Genomic DNA, 24,191 nt, shown 5'->3' on the forward strand with positions numbered 1-24,191 from the left:
TGTGTGTCTTTGTGTGCCTGTTGCATCCTCTATCATTCTTTACATTTTAAAAAACATACAAGACAGGCCTATGCTGCTAACCTCTCAGATGCCAATAGTGATTGTGTGTGCCTGCTTTCATTATGTATTTATATAGCATTGAACACATGGTGCCTCGGTCCTGCTGGTTTTCACAAAGACCCCTGCGTCCTCCAACAAGAATATTTTCTTACCGAACAATGCAATCTGTGTGTGAGCTGTGTCTTACCATATGCTTGGTGCTTCCGTCCCGCTGATTTCTAGGAAGTCATATTTGTCCTCTAATAAGAAGTCACTGAAGACGAGAGCGATGGTGTCCCCGGGTTCAGCGAGGATTGACCATGTGCAGTCCAGGTTGTTGTCATACTCCGCGGGGTATCCGGGGCTGGTTATTGAGCCTGCGGTGCCTCGTAACGTACCACCACATGCTCCCTCCGCTGGTTAGAAACAGAGCACCAAGGACAAAGGATGAGAAGGATTAGGAACCCCCAACATACATGACTGTTTTTCTTATTTCATTGACAGATTGTGGTGCTTACTTTCTAGGGTTGGCAAGGTTTTTCAATTGTATTTGATGTTGTCTTTAATCTCTTTCGTAGTTGTTTATTTCCTCTAAATCCCCTTAAAATGACAAAATACTGCTTTAAAATGGAAGCTGGCTCCAAGATGTTAAAAGTCTGAATGTTTAACATGGAATTTAAACATGAAGTTGCCATTTTTAATTTACTGTAACATTGACGTTCAGTGTTTTTTTTTTTTTTTTTTTTACTAAAACTGAACTCTAGCCATGTTGAATTAATCCCCGCCTGTAAAAACATCAGCAACATTTCTCTATTTGTATTTTTGAAAACTAATTCTTGTGGATTACTTGTTGTAAAATCCACACATGGTAGATTTTATCCTTACTGGTCCAATCTACCAAATATCAGTGAGCAACATGAAAAGGTACATCTAAATATCTTGTGCATTAGTGGCAACCAGTTGTACTGTTTATATTTGTACGATAAAATTAGCAGCCTGTGATTTAAACTGCACCATTCTGTATGGCATGTACAAGTCAATGAGGATTTGATTAATTAGAAGACACAATGTTTTCATAATATGTTCAATAGCCTAATTTCCTGTTTCTATTCAAGAATTGCAAACCAAAATAGTGCAACTAAAATAATGCCAATATTGTCATTTTTACATCCTCACCATCATTTCGATCACGGCTGAATTTTAATTAATACATCATCTGAGCTGCTCTCGGCTCTGACGGTGGAAACATGGACCGATCCAGTCTTGTCTGTAAACTAATGAACCATTAGAGGGGCTTTTCCTGAGGATTTTGGCCTCCACCTGGTTCATACAGTAGTTTGTTACATAATTTGACTCAGACTTTTCTGTGCTTTAAATTAATCAATACAACAGGGTTTCTCGTCTTCTGGCTCAGGACCTCATGTTAAGGTCGTTCAATTCTCATGACCCCAGCAACAGTACTTTGTTATTTTTCTTCCTGATGTTTTATTTTACCTTCACTGCTGGAGTTTAGCGCTTTCCACGAACGCAGCTCAATTTAATTCAAATGAAAGAGGTTTATTTACCCCCAATGGCACAATTAAAAAGTCTAATTATTTGACTTTAAGGTATGACATACTTTAATGATCTATTTAAAAAGCAGCTCTACATAGACTAATGTTTTGGAAGCAATTTATTTTAAGTAAATAAAGAAAGAAAGAAAGAAAGAAAGAAAGAAAGAAAGAAAGAAAGAAAGAAAGAAAGAAAGAAAGAAAGAAAGAAAGAAAGTCTTACCTCTACAAAATGGTGACGGGAAGTCCCACTGCGCTCCACTGCCAGGTGATACAATACATGTGAGGATACTGTGTCCTTCCAGCACAAATCCTGACTCACAGCTGTATCGGATCTTATCCCCCATGTTGTACCGCGAGCCATGAATGATTCCATTTGGAATGAGGCCGGGGGTCCCACACGTGTGGCTGGGCAGGACTGAAACACAGAGAAGAATAGGGTTTTTTTTGTTATATTGCATCCAAAATATCTTTTTTTCTTTAAATTTACCTTCTTCAAACAATAAATGCTGAAACGACCAAGTTAATAATCAATCAACACAGCATGAGCCGAGCAGCGTGAATGACTGAAGACTTTAATGGCTGTATTTGTGCCAGCGCTGATGATGATGTAAGACGGAGATCAACAACCGTTTTGGCTGGTGTCCCGATAGAATGGATTAATCAGAAGTCTATTTGTGAGTGAGAATTGTTGAGTAATTCTTTGTTGCTTCATGAGGTTGAAAAAACAACAACAACAAAAAAAAAAACAGTATTACACAAGTGAGATGCTTTAGTTTTCATTCATCTTGTATTCATATCAGATAGCATCACCACAGTGAGACCAAACCCCAAATAAATGTTAAACAAAATGCCAAAGATATATATGTTTGGTTTTCACAAACCAGAAAATATGTCGACGTGACATTGTGGTATTTAGATGTCTGGCGAGCATTTTGCCTCCAATGTGCATCTGTTGTTGCCTGTTCCTAGATGACACAGCTCTACAGTGGAAGCAGCTACAGGCAGCTCACGGTATAACTAGGCCAAAATCAACTATGACTGTAGCCAACACGCCTTAGCTCCACAGAAGGGGCAGCAACACAGTGGCTGAAGTACAACCTGGACCAACTCCACAGTATCTAACCCCAGTGTACGCTGTGTGCTATGTGTATTTGTATAACTGGAGCATGTTAACTTGCTGGGTGTGTAATGTGTGTATGTAATGCGTGTCCAAACGCTTTTTATGTGAGTGTCTGTCTACGGGCATGCACGGTGCAGTGTGTCTACATGTAAGGGGTATTCAGCAAGTCAATCTGTGTGTTTGTGTACGCCGTTCCAATTAAACGCTAGCATGGTAATTAGACAAAGCTTCACCATGAGACCCTGAGAACTAGGACAGAAAGAGGGAAGGGTGGGAGAGGAGGGGAGGGAGGCGAGAGGAAGACAAAAAAGAGAGAGAAAGAGGAGGAAAAGGAAGACGAAGCGATGGACACGGGAGAGTAAAAAGGGGAAAGACTGGAGATGGAGCGATGGAGGAGTGAAAAACGAGAAGGGAGGGGAGGAGGAGGAGACAGGAAAGAGGAGAGACGGAGACTCCAGTCAGACAGGAAAACAGAGAGGTGAACTAATTGCAGTGGGCCCTAAACATGTATAATTTACTCTAATTGACTCATTATTTGGATTGTATGAAGTCATGCATCAGAGGCAAGTTACTTACACTCAGCTGACCACGCCGTCCTCTGTGCAAACATGCTGCCTGCTTTGTTTTAATAAGGTGAGGCACACAACCAAATCCAAAGGCTACGCTGAAGCACTGACTCAAGGATGGGCAGAAGGAGGGAAAGAAGCAATGAAAAGAGGAGACTATGAAAGGAATCGCATCCGAGCCAAGTCATTAGTCACAGTTACGTGACCGCACGGTTCCTACGTCTGCCAAGCTGGCATGTTTTTAAAAAAAATACCTGCCCGGTGCGCAAAGGATTTCCCTCATTTCGAGTGATGTTTGAGGAAGACATCTGAAAGAATCAAGGGGGGGAATTTAGAAGGATAAAGTGTTCACAAGTATTGTTATTATCCCTCTAATCACACACTTAAATGCAGATGCTTTTTTTTTTTCTAGCTTGAAGAGAATCCATTTAAATTTTGGTATTTTTTTTCCCCCAGCCATCCAACTCCATGTCATCTCTGGTGGATAACCTGCAGTGCTCTGGATGTGAGGTACCGTACATCTGACACAGCTGATGTCTACTGCTTGTGGAGACATCAGCTGGAGGCTTTAAACTCCATTGAAAGAAATAACACTTCTTTTGTAATATATTTTCCTAATTGTTTGATTTTATGCATGTCAGTTATTGTGCTTTGATATTAAAGGAATAGTTTGACATTTTGAGAAATGCACTTATCCTCCTCCTTTTCTTTCTTTCTTTTTTTTTTTTGTTAAATAGCCAGTATCACAAATCACAAAGTTGCCTCAGGGGGCTTTAGAAATTGCACAGCATATGACACCCTCTATTCTTAGACCTTATTGATTTTCACATCTAACTTTCTAAAAAATAGCGACAGAGCATGTTTCCGAAAATGTCAAACTGTTCCTTTATAAGGGTGTGCTGCACAAACAATCTATAGAAGGCTCAGCGAACGGCTCCTCAGTTTCACTGGTTGAGACGCATCAGCTTTTAGGGGTACTGAGGAAATCTAGTAATTCTTTAACTGGTAAGTTTAACTCAACTTTGCATACCAGCAGAAGCAGAGCCTTGTTCTCCACCAGGCTGTTGAACAGATAATAATATGGACAGTTCCTCGTGCTGCTCTATTAAAGCTACCAAATGGAATAATAAATGTTGTACTTTAATTAAACAATATTGTGTCTTTTTAATTCGCTGCAACTCTAATTCTCCTGTGTTACTTAACCTGATAATGATGAGATATGTTCCCCAACGACAACTGTTTTGTTCTAAAGAAGAAAAACCGCTGCATGGCACTGGCACCATGTGTCCTCTAGGTATAGTTCTGGGCTTACAGATCTAAGCAGTCTTACAATACAGGCCTGGATTTGCTCTGGAGCTACAGCGCCGCCTCAGTAAATCTGGCAAACAAATCCAGAACACATAAGCGGTGTCGGCGCTCCAAACTGCCCCGGCCTCCAGTGAGTGGTGCCTTAAAAGCGGCTTCTTCGCTGACCGCTTGTCTCCAAGGTGCAGAGTGGTATTCATAAGATGGAAACTATGTGATTTTCATTGCAAATTTAAATTACAGATGGCAGACAGCTTTCTTTAAGTTGCCATCAATAATCAGGATGACTACGGGTTACTGCTACCGATTTGCAATGTAAATGGAGACAACAATGCGAGCTGTGTGTGGAACGCTTCAGCTTGTGTGCCTTGTTTTTAATCAGCCGGGTGGTATACAACCTTGTTTAGCCGTAACCTCGTGCCTTCGGAAAAAGTCCAAACAGTCGTCTGCAGATGTATTCGGTAGAATAATCGTGTTGATTATTTAATATGGGATGACTCTGATGTTTAACATTTTAATTATTCTAACTGTTTGCAAGTTGAGGTCATTTGGGGTTATTTTAACAGAAAAAAAAGAGACCGCATTATAATTCTGAACAAATCGGTACACAAAAAAAAAAAAAACTGCTCAGATGTGTTCAAGGAAGCGTTGTGTCGGCTGTGTGTTCATGGAGAGCGCCGAGGACAATACGGGCTGCTCATTATCTCATTAAAGCAGATTGTGTTGGAATGAAATGCCCAAACACTACAGTATAAAATACAAAATATTAATACTATTGTACTGTCTTAAGGTCTTGTGTGTTACTGGGGAAGAATTGTATTCATTTGCACCAGCCATTATTGGTAGAGAAACTTCTTATGTGTATGTGTGTGTTAGTTTGTGTCTTAAATCCATGTATGTTTCTGTGTTTCATTCCTGAGTATGTATGTCCAAACTTGTATTGGATATGTTGGGAAAAGGTTATCTTTAGAGAAAAAGTTCAGCTTTAGGGTAATTCTGCAGGAAAAAAAAGCAATGCAAGTCATTGTAATGCGCTCTGAAGTGACGGAGACGCGACCGTGTGTGCGTTTGTCTCCTGAAAGTGACTGATGATGCCCCTTTGTTGTGTTTGGCCCTTCCAGCTCTTCACAGCCTTAGGGCAGGTCAGTGTGTTGCTATAGCAACTCTAGGCTAGGGCAAAAAAAAAAAATTTCTTCGGGATACAGAGGTGATGAGAGACAGGTGACGGGAGCGGGGCTGAGAAATGACAGTAACAAGCAGAAAGGGCGACGGGAAGAGAGGGATGGAAAGAGGAAGGGAAAGAAAAGAGCGAGGAGGGGAAGGACGGGCTGCGCTAACGGAGAAACAACAAATGAAGGATGACGGAAGTAAACAACGAGAGCCAGAAGGAGCGAGGAAGTGAGGGAGACAGGAAGGGGGGGATGAGAGAGGTGTTGATAAAGGCTTTTGTTAAATCATTTAATAATCATTATCGATGTTTTGCAGAATCCTTGTGCATTAACAACTGTATCACACTTTCTGTTTGATCTTTTCTAATTCCTTCTTCCTCCCATGTAAGAGAATTAATACATTTCTGGAGTTCTCTTTTTCTATTACTGCTACAAACCACAACAAGATCCTTCTAACGCAGGGCAATCACTCAATAATGACCCTTCACTGTACATCAAGGGTGGTTATGTCATTCATTGCATTAGATGTTTCTTGCTAAGTTAATATTATAACATTGTGCTTTTCATGAATTAGGGCTTCATTTATTTCAAAATTTATAAACAAAATCACATCATTGCAGCCATTTTTAAAGACATTCAGCAAATCTTATAAATAGAATATATATAGATTTCCCAAAATTAAAAAAAAAAGAAATATATATAGAGCCTGCTACAGCCACTGCACGACCACCTCTGGCACAGGAAGTGAATAATATCGATTGTCCTGTTTTACTGGCACCTGGTAAGGGATGGGAAATATTACACAGCAAGTGAACAGTCAGTTCTTGAAGTTGACGTGTTGGAAGAAGGAAAAGTGGGCAAGTGTAAGGATCTGACAGACTCTGACATCGGTCAAATGGGTCAGAACATCTCCAAAACGGCAGGTCTCAGGATGTTCCCGGCACACAGTAGTTAGTATTTACCAAAAGTGGTTCCAGGAAGGACAGCCACCACTTACAGGCTGGATTGTTCCACAGACACTCGTACCGAGGCCTGGTGTGTGTGTGTGTGTGTGTGTGGGTGGGTTTGGGGATGGACTACCATTCTGAGGCACATGAGTGGGGGGGTTCAAGCTTTTGAAACTTAAAAACTCATTGTTTTGTGTCTATAATTAGCCCAACTGCTTTACAATTTACAATTTCATTTAGCAGATGCTTTTATCCAAAGCGACGTACATTGTTGAGAGTAGATCACATTCATACACCAATGGTGACAGAGCTGCCACGAAAGGTGCTGCCTGCTATTGGGGGCTACTTCTTGGGTTCAGGGTCTTGCCCAAGGACACTTCGACTGTGGAGGGGCCGGGGATCAAACCGGCAAGCTTGCGATTAGTGGACAACCCGCTCTACCACCTGAGCCACAGCCACCCTTTCAGTGCACATTATTTTATTACTTAAAAACACAAGGTTATGTACAGGGACAGAGTGTTTCTTGTTCCTCACAATAAGAACTCTCTACACTCTGACAAGACAAGATTGTGGGCTGCAAGGTGATGCTGTAGTCAGCACTGTTCCCTCGCAGCAAGAAGCTTCGCGTCCCGGTGAGGACAACCGGGATCTTTCTGCCTTGAGTTTGCATGTTCTCCCCGTGCAGTGTGGGTTCTCCGGCTTCCTCCCACACAGTCCAGAAACATGCTGAGGTTAACTGCTGATTCTAAATTGTCCATAGGTGTGAATATGAGTGTGCTTGGTTGTCTGTCTCTAAGTGTAGCCCTGTGATAGACTGGTGACCTGTTCAGGGTGTCCTCTACCTTCGCCCTAAGCCAGCTGGGATAGACTCCAGCCCCCCGTGACCCCAGGAAGGATTAAGTGGTGTATAGATGATGGATGGATGGATGGATGGATAGATGGATGGATGGATAAAAGACAAGATTGGATGTTGATAAGTTGTTTTAAAGTTATGACTCTGTCTACACCAAAAATCATACCTCTGTGTCTATTGTCAGTATATAAAAGTGCAGCTGCTAAAAGAAAGTCAAACATCCTAAGCGAATTCCTCCCTGATACATCTCCACTGTCGCTGTTGTCATGGCTGTGCTAATGCACTCACTACTGTATTAAAGTCGACTGGCATGACCCTTTTGTTTACTCCCTGGTATAAAGGCAGAACATGAAGCCATTATTAAAATCCACACATATTACTCCCAAAAAATCAGGCACAAGTTTCTATGGTGGAAAACAAATAAAATCACCAACAACTAAACAAGACACTTTTAACACTTAGTGTTAAAATACTGTAGCCTGCAGTACTGATAGAAAAACACTGAAAAAACAAACACAAGCATCCATGCTGGCTGACTAAAATGTCATGTGTTTGATGCTGTTTGTGAGCGTTCACTCCCTGAAAACACCAGAAACGAGAGTGAAAAATGACCCCTGCTTCCCTGACAGTAACAAAACAGTCGAATGTGAGACATATCTGTATCCACATCATGTAACTTGCCACAAGCCAAAGTCGGAACAGATGTTTAGTCAAATCGAGCTCCTCATACCTGGCAAAAATCACTAATTTCTTGTTTGGTTTCCAGGGGGCTGTGAAGTTAAAACCAAGCAGAACCCGAACAAATGTCAGACTGTGTGCACATATTGCCAAACGGGGATTTGGACAGATGTTAACATTTGAAATCTGTCTGGGAAAATTCCACTTTCAAAGAGATTAAAACTTTGGCAGACTAGTTTACTTCTTAAAATGGATAATATATTTTTGGAATCCATTTTGGTCTTAATCAAAAATTAAGGCTGGTTTTAGTCCTAAATCCAAAATCAATTCAAAAAGCCTGTTACTATTTTGCAGTTCTTTCATCAAAGGCCTTTCATGTAAACTTTATATAACATACAGAAAAACACACTCAGTCCAATTTCCAAAAAAGAGCAGTGATTTCTGCAAAGTTGGACTCTGGCTCCTTTTGTGGCAGTGTTTGCACACTCGACATCGCAGCGCAATTATAGGAGAAGGTGCAGACAACATTATTTTACCTCTCCACCATCCACTATTTTGAGTCTGAACAAATCACCTCCTATCCACATCTCTGCTGGGATCCAGGGTTCACACTGAAAGCATCTCTCAATAGGTGCAATCCATAATCCATTAACACCTCTGCTCAGCTCCCATGGTGTACATGTATTAACAAATACCAATCGCCATATTCCTTTAATCTGTGATTCTTGATGTAGAGTTGCTGCTGTTGGAAAGGTGCCAAAGCCCCTGAGCTAAATGGACTCCCCAGCACCGCTAGTGCTCCCACGGTGTAAATGTATTAACAGCTTCACTGACACATAGTACATAATAACTCTAACCAAACAAACTATAATGGGGCTCCTGGCCAGTTGTGGTCCAGGGCCGTAGCTGATCGGAGGGCCCTCACCGCCTGCCGAGCTCGAGTTGTTTTAATATGTCAGCAGCTAATGTGACATTTCGGGCAGTGCTAACTCATTAATCAAAGCCATTAAAGGGCTATTTCACCTTCGGAGCACACCTTTGCTCCCACCGACTGAGCCCTGGAAATTGATTTTCACCATTTTGTTTTGTGGTATGTGGAAGAGAGGCATTAATATTTTAGGGTAATGCACTCAAAAATAGCTTTATAGAGGAGATATAGAGACCCTGAGACATGGCAGCCAATAAATCAGAGTCATTTTTTCTTTTTCTTTTTTTAAACATTTAAAGTCTAGGTTCAAATAGGTTGTGAATGGATATTGTTACACCCTGAGTGCAAATTCTACCCTCTGAACAGCAGTATGATTTCACACTGCATCTAAACCCGTGCACTCATATGTAAGGCACTAACTGGTAATGATTAGTGAGTCAATCAAGTCGATTATGAAGCACAAATTCCAAGCTTTCCCCAGTTCAAGCTTTTCATGTGTGATGATCTGAAGCTTATCTTCAGCCCATGTAACAGTCAATTTTATACTGGATAATCCGACCCTTAACAATCTGAAAACCTTGCTATCCGATAGGTTTTTAGGAAAAACGAACGGAACCCATAAAAAATTGCCCTAACATATCAACAGCCTTGGACTCCGGCTCATTTTATGTCACAAATAAGGACAACGGTGCTTTATCAGACTTAACAATCCGACACATTTACTTGTCTTCGATGTCAGCCGACGGGCCCGTGCACTAGCGCACCGGTCAATAGGCGTGTAATCCAGCAATGTGTAGTGCTCTAACAATACACCAGTTAATATAACAACTATAAAGAATAAATATTAACAACAAATAACCTTTCAAGCATCAAGCCCTCCTTGAATCTCAACCTCCATCTTGACAATCCAACAGCCTTGCTATCTGACTTTTTTTTGACGTAGAAGTATATTAAAAACATCATCTTAAGAAACTGATGCGTATTCGGTTTTTAGCGATTATTAACATTAATAGTAATTTCATTCGCGATCTAAGTAGTGAACAGCAGCAACTCATTTTATACTATTATGTTCATGCACCGACATGTACAGTGTTTACAACTCTACAGATAGAACTAAAAGTATCATCCCTGTATTGTTCAAAGAAATCAATACTACTTTGGCTCTAGAGATGATGAAGCTTTCCGGAATACACAACAGCACTTAGAAACCAAGGGATACCTAGCACAATGAAGTCAAATAAACACTGCACGGCTCGCTTCAATTGGTTCTTATTCAAAGCAGCGTGCTTCACTGTACGTCCCGATGATATTACAGATCAGAGCTTTCTTTCCTGCATTTATTGCTTTGGGACATAGAGCTGTTTATTATCTCAAATAGCGACTGCAGTGTCCAAGATAATGAGAGCAACATTTCTGAATCCTGCTCGACAATTCTGGAAGTTGGATTTTCCTTTTAAGTGTGCCAACCAGTGATGTTTCCAGCACTAATTCCCAGCGATCACCAGTGAAGGAGGGCAATGAGAGTGCAGGCTTCACTTTGTTCTACAATACCATAGCATAAACCGCAGCCTAATGAATCCGGGCTAAACAACAGCGGTGGATTAGAACTTGAGTGTGTCAGGATAATACCAAACACTGCAACAGTGGAACATGTTGTATCTACATGCAACTTTGCAGCCTGCAGCCCTAAGCCGAGACTGAAACCACATTCAGCCCGTTAAAAGTTACATTTCTGTTCTGCTCCCTCGGAGTAAACGTATTAAAATATATTAACACCGCCTTTCCTATGTTCCCTTGGTGAAAATATATTAGCGGGGCAAGTGACATTTCCAGCAGTGCTTCTCATCAATCACCTGCTAAACAGAGTAATCACTGTAGCAGCTACACTCTGTTAAACACCAGCTCTCCTCAGCCTTTCCAGCTCGGCTTTGGAACCAAGAAATATTAGATGGTAATATACAATATCCCCGTGCTGTGATGGCCAGAACCATGAAGACCAGCAGCCACGGAGTCGACAGGTATTTACCAACATGCGACAGAAACGCAGGTCTAAACATGCGTTGGTCTGTTTGTGCTCAAAGAGTCTACGTTCTGCTTGCAGGTACTTCAAAGCTGTGAAGTTGTTTTTGGGTAATATTTTAAATATAAAGCCGTGCTGATTCGGTTGCATTGGCTCATTTTAAAGCAGCATTAATTAACAGATTTTTCAGCTGCTTGTGGGTGACGGAGGAAGCTTATAATCAGCACCTTAAAAAGACGTTTAGCGATTTCAAATTTGCACATCCAGCCGATGACTGATGTGTTTAAAAGCCAACATCGTATTTCCTTTTACGAACTCCTGGCTCTTTAGCTGCTAAATTATGTTCAGCAGCTAGTTGCTAACTTTGCCTGTCTCACAGATTTTAGATGATGATCCTTTGCAGGCTCTTCACTGCAAGCAAACCATTTTACAGTAAACATGGTTGTTTGTTGTATGTTCAAGCCAGTTTTTTTTCTATTTTTACACGGGAAGGGCTGCGAATCCAACAGAGTTAATGAAGTGAAAAATAAGCTGACTTTGAACTTGTAACAGTTGAGACGCTACCTTCATTTGAACTGTTCACTCCCGCACGTCAGAGCATGTCATTACTGTGTTCGATTACTTTGCCACAGCACGGACTCATCAACACACAGCTCCAGCGTCTGCGCGCCGCTCTGCTGCGATACTAGCAGCAGTTAGTTATCAAATAATGATTCGCAACCTTTTCAGACCTGAAGCGAAGAGGTTTATCTGCCGGCCATAACAATATTGTAGCAAAGAGAACAAGACAGAACTTGTTAAATTGAAGCTTGAGGGATTCATGCTTGAGGCCTTTTTTTGCTTTCACACTTCAGTCCTCCTTTGCTCTGTTGCGAAGGGCACTGCCACCTCAGTCCTGCTCGCCTTTGCTCCTTGCTTGCGCTCCAGCCGTGAGCCCGGGTCCGTTCGTTCTCCTTCACTAACAAAGGGAGGTTTTTTCTTTTCCTATTCCATGGCAAGACTGACAAAGCTTTAAGTGTTCCTTTCTAATTCTCGTGGCCTCTGATCACCACCTCTGTTCAGGTGAGTTCAGTGCTGTGTGGCGTCAATAACTGCAGCGCCGCGATACTCTGGAGATTCGTTATTGTATTCCTTTTGGAGCAAGAAATGGTTTTTTGCAGGACAATTTGACACCGTAAAATTAATGACTGGTAAGGGTTAAAGTCATTGTTATCCCACATTCACAGGCCCAGATGAGGTTGTTTAAGACTTCACAGTGAGACAAACCCCTTAAAACTAAGCAGAATTTTGAAGAATTAAAAGCTGTTCTGATATGGATTATCACTCTTGAAAAAAACTGGATGTTCTCCGGAGGTTTTCTTTTTTTTTTTTTTTCTGAGCGTTTTCTGGCTCAGAAAATAGAACAGGTCATTAGAGTAATAAGAGCCTGGATGAGATGAGAGTCCCTCTAAATGTATGGAGTGATCTTATTCTTGAGATATTCCGATGGCGAAGAAATCAGAAACGAACCGGCCTTTTAATGTGGCTTCAGATCGCATCCGGATTCAGATCAATAATATTTTAAGGCTCTCAGCAGTGGGTTAGCAGTAGGGAGCCATGAGCTGGCAAAAGAGTGTCCCTAAGCATGTCCTGGGACTATAATTACCACTTCAGTTTTATTATTCAGTTTTTTATTAGGCTGTAAAAACTGACTGACACTGGAATTATTAACAGTTGTCATGCAACTGTGCACTGATGACAGCTTAGTTAAGGTAATTTCTCAGTCATGATTAGATATATGACCAAAGTCTACCGTTTTTATTGGTTTTTAATTAAACAGTAAGGTCTTGTGTGGATAAAAAGAGCAGAGGACTTTGCATTTTGAAGATCTTTCTATGTTTATTCTATAAGAATGCACGCTGTGATAAAACGCTAACAAGTAATGAATACGTACAAGTGTCAAGGTTTGCATTATCTGGTTATTCATTTTATCGTTATTAGTTTTTCTTTATAATGTGAGATTAATTAACTAAAAACAAACAAGTAATTCTATATTTAAAGCCATTATCACCAGTGAGGCAGACCAGACTTTGTGGTTTCAACTAAATCCTCCGAGCTGATGCTAAAAGTGTCCGGCTGACAGTTTCAGGTGTTTATTCCTTAAAGTTGCGAGACACATACATTGTTTAACTCTTTTGACTGCATGTGCAACAATAATAATATAATATCACTTTTGGAAACTGCACTACCGGCCGGCAGTTGCTATGGAAACAGTGACCTAGCCTGAGGCTACAGAGTGCTGCAGGGGACAAACAGAGGAAACATCAGTCAACCTCTGTATAACACAACACAGAACACATCTACAATTATTTGCACTAAAAAGGAACATCTGCACAAAGTAGTTTTCACATATGTAAATTTTTTGATCTGGGACAGTTCAGCCTAGATTTGTAAATAAGTGCAGCTAGCTTCCAAAATGATAGTCTGGAGTCCCAAGACTCTAATCGCTGACACACCAAAGACAGAGTTTGTATTCTGAAGCTCGAAAGCATAATTTTGATGTAGTTTTTAAAACTATTCGGCTATAGCAAGGGATAATGGCTTTACTTTGGTTTATGGTTACTAATGGCTTGATGGTTGTGTCTAAATGAGGAGCTGTTCATGAAAGACCAGTGTGACAACTCACAGCTTCACCACTAATATCGAAACTTAACACAGAACATCACATAATCTCCTTTGCATGTTTTAAAATGTAAAACAAGGTTTTTATTACTATAAACAAAGTACATGCAGCCAAAAAAAACAGCTGTAGGCTCAAAGTCCTGGCTAATTCATAATGTACTTCAGACCTGGACTATCTAGTTAATTTGAAAGCAACCAGTGAAGCAGCAGTTTAATTGTGCTGCTCTCTGAGAGATGCATTACTGAAATGAAACAGTACTGTGTGCATCACAAAAAAAATGACTTGAAGAAAAAGAAAATACAAAGTCAGCAAACAAAATGTCAGTGCGTCTGTCTGTCTTTCTGTTCACTTGTCTATTTTTCTATGTAATAAACTTTGCTCAGGGCTCCACGAGGCCTTTACAATAACTCCTGAAGGCGCCCACACCTCACTGTGACAGACAGTCGGAAAAGAAGGGCTGCAGATAAAATAGCATCTCATTCAGCCTGAAAACCTCAAAATCTCTAAAAACCACATCCATTGCCAGTCTCTCATCGTTCCCCCTTCACTGCTTCTCCCCCTTCTCTTCCCTCCTCTCCAAAGAGCACTGCCAACACATCCTGTTCTATCTTTTTCCTTCCTGTCATCATTGCTATGACAACCCTGCCCTGACCAGAGTTCTCATAGTAAGAGTGGCCTGCCCCGAGGCTGCGGTGTGTCAGAGAGGACCAAAAAACACAAGAATCGACATCTCTTGCCTCGTCAATAGTCACATGCATGAGCACAAATACACGCGTGTACATATACACACAGACACAGAACAAGAGCATGAAACGTGAGCTCTTGCATTCCAGACTAAATCTATCCCTTTCATATGAGAGTATTTCTAAATAGAGACATTTTGTAACTCGTGTGATTTACACCCACTGGCTATCTCAGTTCCTATCAGACATGCACTCCTTTCCATTAATCGAATGCCCTCTGAACTATGGAGTTACTGTCCTATCTTTAATCAAGATCAATCTGAGGGCATTACTGCTCTATTTGATGACCAGATTTTGCAGTATTTTCCTTCAAATCCCTGCCCTCCCTCTCAAATAGCCCCTGCTCAGGTGCAAATGTGCTCTGCTCCTGCTCCAAACTGTTTGTCTGCACGCATATATGCTGTTGCTGCACAAGTGACCTGTGCTTCAGTTTGAGTGCATCTCCTCACACTGCATTCGCTTCTACGCTCATGAAACTGCTGCCCTCAGATTTGTGCTGTGTGGTGTTTGGATTATAATAGATAAAAAATATGGACACTAGTATACATCTACGTATTAACTCCACTTAAGTGGATGAACCCGGTTACCCGTAAAGGATGCTGCAAGAAGTAACCCAAGAAGCATTTCTCTATCAACGCAGCACAAGTCTGAACTGAACCACATGCCATCACATTATTGGATAAGCCAACACAAGTAATGTACTTTAAGTTGTGTGAAGCAATTTGGGCTTTTTTCTACATTTCAGCAACATCATTAGTCCAAAAACATCACAAAGTGCCAAACACACACTCGGAGTTTCAAAGCACATTTCTTCATCACTTTGCTCTGCGGTTCCACATCTATTAGAAACTGAAACGTTCCTAAAACATAGTCTGCAGATCAAACTAATACAAACAGTAATGAATGTAATCCAGATCTTGGCAGAAGGTTAACAGCAGCTGGTTTATCTTGTTGCTTCCAGATGTTTGTAGGAGTCTTTCGTCTAAGTTTATTAAATACCATCAAACAGCAGCCGAGTCCATGTGAGCGTTAAGTAAGAAAGCTGCACACATTTATCCACAAGGAACAGGAGCAGCAACTGAATTAATCACTTGTAATTATAAATTATCTCCGACGGGGTGATAGAACCGGTCAGAGTTCAACAGCACTGTGTTCACATCAAACAGGTGAGTCGTCACACGGAGTCACAGTTTATCAGCTACATCTGAATCATTTGTCACATAGCATCCGTCATTAGGTTGAGCCCTGAGCTCCATCTCAGCTGTGGGAATATTTCTGCTTTACTGTTGTTAAAGTAGAAGAAGAAGCTTTATTGTCATTGTACAAAAAATACAACGAAATTTTGTTTGGCGTCACCTTTGTAGCAGCTAATATGGTCACAGTGTAAGAAAACAAAAAGTTAAAAGGTGACATAAATAGTAGTAATTAATGTAAATAAAGTAGTTAATAAAGTAGTAGTTTGATTTGCCCCACACTTGGAGAGAATTTTCCGTATTTAGGAAATCATAAATAAACTAGTCTGCTAGTTATTTAGCCAGTTTGCTAATCTTGCTATTAGTTTAGATTAAGTCTTTAGTTTATCACAACATCATTTTGCATTGTACTTCTCTCCATGTTTGGTCAACTGTTGCATGTAGGACAAACATTGTACTCGTTCTGTGCGTCTCTCCCACTGAGGCGGGGATGTCCGAACAAAGCCACTGGGAACATTAACGAAGAAGTAATTGAATCGTAGCAACTGGACTTGCTTGAGTGTCTTGAAGACGTTTCACATCTCATCCAAGAAGCTTCATCAGGTCTGACTGACTAGTTGGAAGTTACAGATACTTAAATCCTTAAGGAGCCAAAGATTAAGTGAAAACCACATTCACACCTAGCCACAAAAGATCCTAACGAACCCCATTGGGGCAGGGGGAGCCCTAACGATTCGCATAACAAGGGGGAGGAGCAACAAACCCTCAGTTGAAACCGAAACCCAAGTGTTAATGGCTCCTAAAGAATATAAGTATCTGGAACTCCCAACTAGTCAGTCAGAACTGATGAAGCCTCTTGGATGAGAGTCTTCAAGACACTAAAGCAAGTCCAGTTGCTACGATTAAACTACAAGAATAACCATGACCTGGATGACTGAGAACCTTCAGACATTAACGTAGAAGGGAGCTACTTCTGAATGACAGAACACCAAAGCCAAGTTGATGAAGCCACCAATGTTACACATCCCATGTCTGAAAAGGGCTTTACTATGCCAGGCAGCGCAGCGCCAACTAAGTCAGGAATAACATTTACAACAGGTCTGGTTCAGATGCTTGGGCGTCACGGAAATGTACGAAACAGAACCTCACAGAATTAATTGGAACAGAACAAATATTTATAGAACTAATTTCTGACATGCAGTTGAATAGAGAGAGACCATCAGCGTTGATTGCTCAAATGTTTAAATGGACATTAATCATTGCTGTCCCTGTTGCTTGTTGCACCTCTCTCGCTTTTTTTTGCGCACACACACACACACACAGACACACACACACACACACACAGGTCTAATGCATCTTCATTTAGTCATGCTGTCCTCTGGGCACATTTACATCTGTCAACGCACTATACAAAATGGATGGATGGGCTCGCGGTTTGTGTGTCTTCCTTCATGCTGCATGTATGCGTGAATCCATCTGTCTTCCTGCGTGTTTTTGCGTGCAGGGGTTGGGTATTTATCTTCGTATATCTTTAAGGGCAAATCTGTCTCCGTGTCTACCTGTATTTACATGTTTGAAGATATATATTTGCCTCCGTCTTTGTGTACACACAACAATGCACCTGTGTGTGTGTGTGTGTGTGTGTGCATAGGTAGGTGTCAGAATGTGCATGTGCGCTAAAGAGTCAATTTCCTTGGTATACAGTTCACGGTCCCATGGGCACCGCAGAATCGTAGGCAAACTCGATGTCACAGCTATCCCCATATATCATCGGAGTGACGCACACAATATAGAATGCTTCAGGTTAATGGTGAGACTTTGCATCACAGCTCACAAGAGGAACAAAAAGGCAGTGTGTAAATGTTGAAATTGACATAATGTGTTGCCGAGTTGCTGCTCAATTTTCTATCCTCTCAGTTATCGTATTGTTCAAAGTAATCTGCTGCTGGATGAACAACATGCAAAAAAGGTGATTCTTTATCTTTTTATCCTACAAGGTTTGAAAAGGCTAATATTGTATAAATAAAAAAAAAGAAGAACAGCTCCCACATACTCCGTATTTTACATCATTATGTATGGGAGGTTTCAAACCAAAGAAGAAAAACTCTGTTGTTTTTTCCTGTCTGCCAGATGATGTGAGGGAACATTATTTGGCAGTTTTAGCAGGAATTACGAAAGCTTTCCTCTGATACACAAAAGTGGGTTGTAATGGTTTGACAGTTAAATTGGAATAATGGTTAAAAATACCATGTCATTATTCCTTGTACTTCCAATGCTTTATTATTACCGCAATTTCTCCAGTAAAATGCCAAGTAAAAGTGGAGACTTTGTCCAGGTAATTTGGATTTCGTAAGGGTTTACCATCTGCATCATCGCTTCCATAGAAATTGTCTGAATTTTTAAAAAAAAGAATGATGATGCTAATCAGGTTTAACTAAACTGATCATTGTTATCTTCTTTCATACTGCGTGTTCAACTTTAGAAAGTATTATTCAGTGTGTTTATGTGACAATGTGAACTCTTCCAGTGTGTGACATCAGTAATCCTACACTTTCCCGTTCACTTGGATGTGAGCATAGCAGAAGAATTAAATGACCCTTGTTCCTCTGCAACCAAATGACGGACTTGCCCTCATATAAAACAAAAATGTGTGAAACGGCCAGTCGCTGACAACAAAGGCTGTTATGCGCGCCACAAAGGAGGCAATTATTAAAAAGTTTGCTCAGCACACCGCAAGATGACAAATCCGTCTGGCCAAAGATCAAACTCAAAATGATTTTCCTATAAGAAATGTTGAATGAGCCGAAAATACCCAACATTGTTTTTCAGTTTTTCACTCTCATAGCAACTTCTGGTATCATCTCCTTATTATATCACTCAAATAATGGTAATGACAAATGATGCATATCGCAGACTTTTTCTGTCCGTCAGCTGTAAATATGCTTACACAAGTCAGCAAGGGATGAAGTGAGGGGCATAATTGAGATGGCAGGATACCCGATAAATCACTGGTGCCAAAATTCCTCCGAAAAAACTCCAGCGTGACATCAATCAAACCAACAATAGATGTGGACGGCCAAATGTTGCTACCTCACCGCTCCAAAAAAAACCCTGCTGCTGATACTGGCTGGTGTGCAGTTGGGAGAATGTCACACCTAAGAACCTGTGTCGGATCCAAATCAGTGTTTCTGCTTCCTTCATTCATTCACATGCTGTCCCTGAATTTGCAGCTCCACTGCAATCCCCCGTGTATAATATTGCCTTATTTATCACTATTTTCCAGCAGTCATTCTGTCACTCAAGCAACACGGCGCACAGCGGGAGCTCTTTTGTTTTCTGTTCTGCTCGGCTGAAAGCTACTGCTGATACTAACTCAACACTTCCTGGGCCGGGCGTAACAATAAATGTGAAAGCAGCAGTAGGGCACGCGAACCTCTTTGGAAAGCGTTGACAATGCCATCAAGGTTGCCAAACGCTGAAACGTCAGATGGAAACATTACAAAGACCGAGTAGGGTTTATTACATCGCTAACAAAAGAACCCAAAGGAGAGGGGATCAGGAAGAACCAAGGTCTGATGCTGTACTTTATGAATAGCAACAAATGAAAACATTGCACAAAAGTCACACAGTTTGGTGTAGGTTTGTGAACAAAAAGAAGAAAAAAAAACTCACCAACTGTTGAAGTAGCAAGCTGGAGTGGTGCAGAAGCTTTATTCTACAGTCCTCCAACATATCAAGAAGAATACAACAAACGGCACTGACAAAGACAATGGCGGCGCAGCGATGTTTGCAAGGCTTGTGACTCCACCAATAAACCGACAGTAATAATCTTACAGATGTAAGTCAATAAATATCAAACATGTCCGTATTAGCAGAGCCCAGATCAGTCAGATCAGCGGTATAACAGCTAAATCTGTAAACCCACACAACCAGATAATCTTGACTGATGACTGAGCTGCTGATTGAAATTTCTGCACAGATGAGAAAATATGATGTTGATACTGGAGTAAAGCCCAATAATCATGTCAAGGGGTGTCAAGGCCTGCTTGTCAAGGGTAGATGTCTTGCAGGTTGCTGTTCCCTGAAAGTTAATGAGCTGCATTTGTATCTGAGACCGAATGCGGCTCATTAACTATCTATAGAGACCTGCTACATGGAGGACACCAGCACTGCGGTTCGACTCTTTCAGTTGGCAAAACGTGAAATAGCAGCTCAAAGAAAGCAAAGCAAACAACAGCAAAAATTATTCCAGTGCACAGCTCATATAATTCATGTTTCATCGTATTACTTTTAATGCTGTAGAATACAGACTCCTGCTTATTCTAATGCCAGTCATTTAATCAGGAACAGATTTTTTTTTTGTGTGCCCGGGACACCAGGTTAACACAGTTAAGAAGATCAAGATGGTATCACACTTACGTGAACAATCTGAGTTACAGACTAAATGCTTAAGGGTTTGAATAATCCAAACGGATTTAGCTGTGGACATGTCCCAAATATTAAAAAATGTGCCGGGTGAGCTGAGCAGAATACATCAACACACGGCCGTTAATAAAACTGCTGAGATGTTCTCTTGTTAAAAGTGGCTGGACAACACTGCAGATATTTCCTCTCACTGAAGACCCACCTTTCCAGAGCCTAAACATTTATGATATGTTATAAAAACATGAGGCACTATTCCATTTACAGCTTTGAAAATAAAAGGAAGTTTCAATTTAAAGGACCAGCGATGGGAGTCAGCCTATGGGCTTCCCTGTTAAATTAGAGTGAAATTAAACTATTGCTGATGTTGCGGAGGACCCTCTGGAACTCCTATAAGGGGGAGGATTGTAAATGAATCCAAAATGAACCATAATGTTTTGCTTTCAAACCAAATCACTTGGCAGGGAAACACAAACGCGCATATTTGTGGCAAATAAAATAAGAAAACAGGCATCAGCCATAGCTTTGTGTTCTCAGAGAGGCGAGACGATACTTTTAGTGACGACGGAGGAGACCAACCTTTCTGACCACAATGTTACCGACGACAAAGGACACAAAATTAAATAAACTTTAGTGGCTATAGCATAAAGGCCAGGCTTGATGTTTGCATTTGGTTCTGCTCTGTTCTGATCCGCAAATGCTGAAAGTTACTTTGATGTTGCTGGCAGACCAGCTGCTTGTCTGTTACTCTGTGCGTGTGTGTGTGTGTGTGTGTGTGTGTGTGTGTGTGCGTGCGTGCGCGTGTGTGATCTCACAGCTTATCCCCAGCTTTCCTGTTCTGTCTGCCCACCTGTCTGTGTGTGTATGTGTGTTCCTCTGTGGGTGTTAACCATAAAAACAATGTAAGCCCTGTTAAACCTCCCCATATTTCAACTTTAACACTCTCATCTCGACTCAATTTGCGCATTCCAATTGTTGTGTGTGGGAGAGAGATAAAGTCAGAGATAGAAATTTCATGTAGACCTGTGTACACCGATGTTTGTGTGTGTGTGTGTGTGTGTGTGCGAGAGAGTGAGAAAGTGTGTCTGTTTTTGTTTGCGTATTTGAGTCAGTGTGGGTTTGTGGGCGTTTCATGTATTCTAGATCAATACGCGTTGTGTTTGGGGAAATAAACAAACCCTTTAGGGCTTTCTGTGCTATAGCAGAACACACACACACACACACACGCACGCATGCAAACGCACACGGACACGCACATATTCATGCTCTTAGTCCTCTGTGCTTAAGTGCTCCAACATATTTACAAGAAAAATGGGTAACTGTGGTGAGAGGGTGTGTAGTTCTGTGTAAATCTTTCTACATGTGTGTGTGTCTGGGATAAGCTCCCAGTCTTTACAGTGTGTGTGTTTTAAAAGCATATGACTACCTACAGTATAACACACACTGTTATTCCACGGCCAATAAAGAACGCCCTGGTGTCCTAGATTTTCAAATTGACTCAGTGGCTGTATGTTGTGTAGCACGATGCAAAAAAAAAAAAAAAGCATAAAAACGAACCAACAAGCTTCAATTCTTGCATTCACTGCTGAAGCGCTCACCTTGTCGTTACGAAGGTCTTGATGAAAGACCGGGCCATGAAACATGATCCACAGGCCTCCCGTGCACTTCATCTCCTCTCCAGACACGTGTCATCATTCACAACAACTCATGTGTGCCACACTTGATGTGCTTTTGTTTCCACGAGTTTGCCTGCTCGCACAAGGAGCGGCATGAGGAGCACATCAGCCGAGCAGCGGCGGCAGCTCCGGCAGCTTCCCATCATGTGTCCACTCAAGGGCCATTCAGGCGCAGTATCGAGCTGTAGGTCATCCAGGTTTTGGGAGCACTTCCAGCATCACCGCAGTGATGCATGTGAAATGGACAAAAATAGATCTGAAGCGTAAAAATCATGCTCAAACTTGCCTTTTGGAGAATGTAAGAAAATAGGAGCCGTTATGGTACCTATGTAATTAACTGTCGCTTTATTTATTGATGCGTGCTCAACATGCTTTGTAGTGGGAGATAAAGGCTTTAACATGATCATACTTTCTGGTTAATTTCATCCTCCGGCACGTGCAGATGAATATACCTGTGATTAGGTCAGATGGCGAGTGTCCTGCCTGGAAAACCCGACTGCAATCGGCAAAATTGCTATTCCGGTCCGCTTCAAAACGATTCGGGCAAAAATCAGCAGGGATCTTTCACTTTACTCCACAATATAATTTCTGGAATCTCTACAACAGTGGTGGAGGGTGCGAAGTTTATGTGACCAAAAGAGCCACACTATCCACAGTAATGGGAAATGGGCCAGGTTGAAATAAATATGAATTACTCCTTAACTGATAATATAACTAATAGTTACAATAGTCACGTATTATGTAGTTAAACGCAGTCCACTGTACACGTTAGATAAAATTCAAGCTGCACTGCGTGATTATAATAGAAATACAGCAACACAGTGGAGCAGTTCTTGATGCATACGATTACAACTGCTTCTAATACATAAAAGCACAGCATGCTCCAGCAGTTTAACAGATGTTGTAAGGGTGTGTCAGCACTATAAAATCTACACGTGTTTTGCTCTTTGGTTTTTCAAAGTGCCACAACCTCATAGCTCACATGGAGAGCTAACCCCCAACGATCAGCAACAGACAACCGTCAGTGTGTTAAAGGGCAGGCTGGCCTTAGTGGAGTAGTAAGGTCTGTGTTGTTGCTTCTAAGAGACCACACAGTTCCTCATTACACTCAGCCGAGCCCAAGTGCTGTAAACTGAGTGACTCACCTAACAGCCAACAAACCTGCACTGCCACACTGACTGATATCACTATACTGCATTAATGGAAACATGGTTCTATTTAATTCACCTGCTCTGTACAGTATGTTATGACTTGTGCTCAAGAACAACCGCAGTCACGTTTGAAGCAATTCATACAATTATGACAGTCAGAAATCCTTACTGATGTTGTCGTAAAAAAAAAAAAAAGAAAACACAGCTGTTGCATGTGTCCCTCTGTGTTTGTGAAAGTGTTGCATCGGGCTCACATTGATGGATGTATGGGGTTCCAACCAAAGTGGCGTGGATTCATATTTAAACTAACATAAAAATGGCCAAAAATGTCCATCCATCCATCCATCATCTATACACCGCTTAATCCTCACTAGGGTCGTGGGGGGCTGGAGTCTATCCCAGCTGACTCAGGGTGAAGGCAGTCGACACCCTGGACAGGTCGCCAGTCTATCACAGGGCTACACTTAGAGACAGACAACCAAGCACACTCACATTCACACCTACGGACAATTTAGAATCACCAATTAACCTCAACATGTTTTTGGACCTTGTGGGAGGAAGCTGGAGAACCCGGAGAGAACCCACACTGCACGGGGAGAACATGCAGAAAGATCCTGGGTGTCCTCACTGGGACGGGAACTGGCGACCTTCTAGCTATGAGACAACGGTGCTAACCACTGCTCCACCTTGCAGCCCCAACAATGTCCAAATCTGTAAAATAACGAACTGGCGAAAAGCAGACAAAAGGATACTTGCTTGGCTGAATATCAGTATGTAGAGACAGTTAGCAGGTTTGTTACAAAAACACAGTCACAGTATTTACATCTCTGTGAATACTGAGTTCTGAGGTGAGAGACACTGAACAGAGGTCAGCGTGGAGTGATTGGATTGAAGGCGTCAGCGGCAACTATGTGCTGCTCACGTTTTTCTTTTGTTGTGAGAATGCATAAAGTAAAAAAAAAAACAACAACAACAACAACACAAAATCAGCAGTGCAAACATTCACATTTGCATTAACATGCCTGTAAAGTCAATCATCTGACAGTCAATTCACAGGAAACTCCTTCAAACCTGACTGGATTAAATCAGATCGCACACTGGATTGCAAAGATTAATACATCTGCTTCCAACAGGAGCCGTACTATCAACATTTCACTGAATTACGT

The 24,191-nt window shown here is 41.4% G+C and overlaps 1 protein-coding gene across 1 annotated transcript in view; it reads right to left on the minus strand.

Annotated features, from left to right (window-relative positions):
• Positions 1–243: 243 nt before the first annotated feature.
• Positions 244–24,191, minus strand: part of csmd1a (CUB and Sushi multiple domains 1a) — a 122,280-nt gene continuing 98,332 nt past the window's right edge. The window contains exons 4-5 of the mRNA XM_008297673.1: positions 1,813–2,007; positions 244–455 (exon numbers count right to left, since the gene is read on the minus strand). Of these exons, the coding sequence (XP_008295895.1) occupies positions 244–455; positions 1,813–2,007 (407 nt within the window). The remainder of the gene's footprint in view (positions 456–1,812; positions 2,008–24,191) is intronic.

The sequence above is a fragment of the Stegastes partitus genome, unplaced genomic scaffold (genome assembly GCF_000690725.1).
Source record: "Stegastes partitus isolate 25-593 unplaced genomic scaffold, Stegastes_partitus-1.0.2 Scaffold1235, whole genome shotgun sequence".
NCBI classification, from domain to species: Eukaryota; Metazoa; Chordata; class Actinopteri; family Pomacentridae; genus Stegastes; species Stegastes partitus.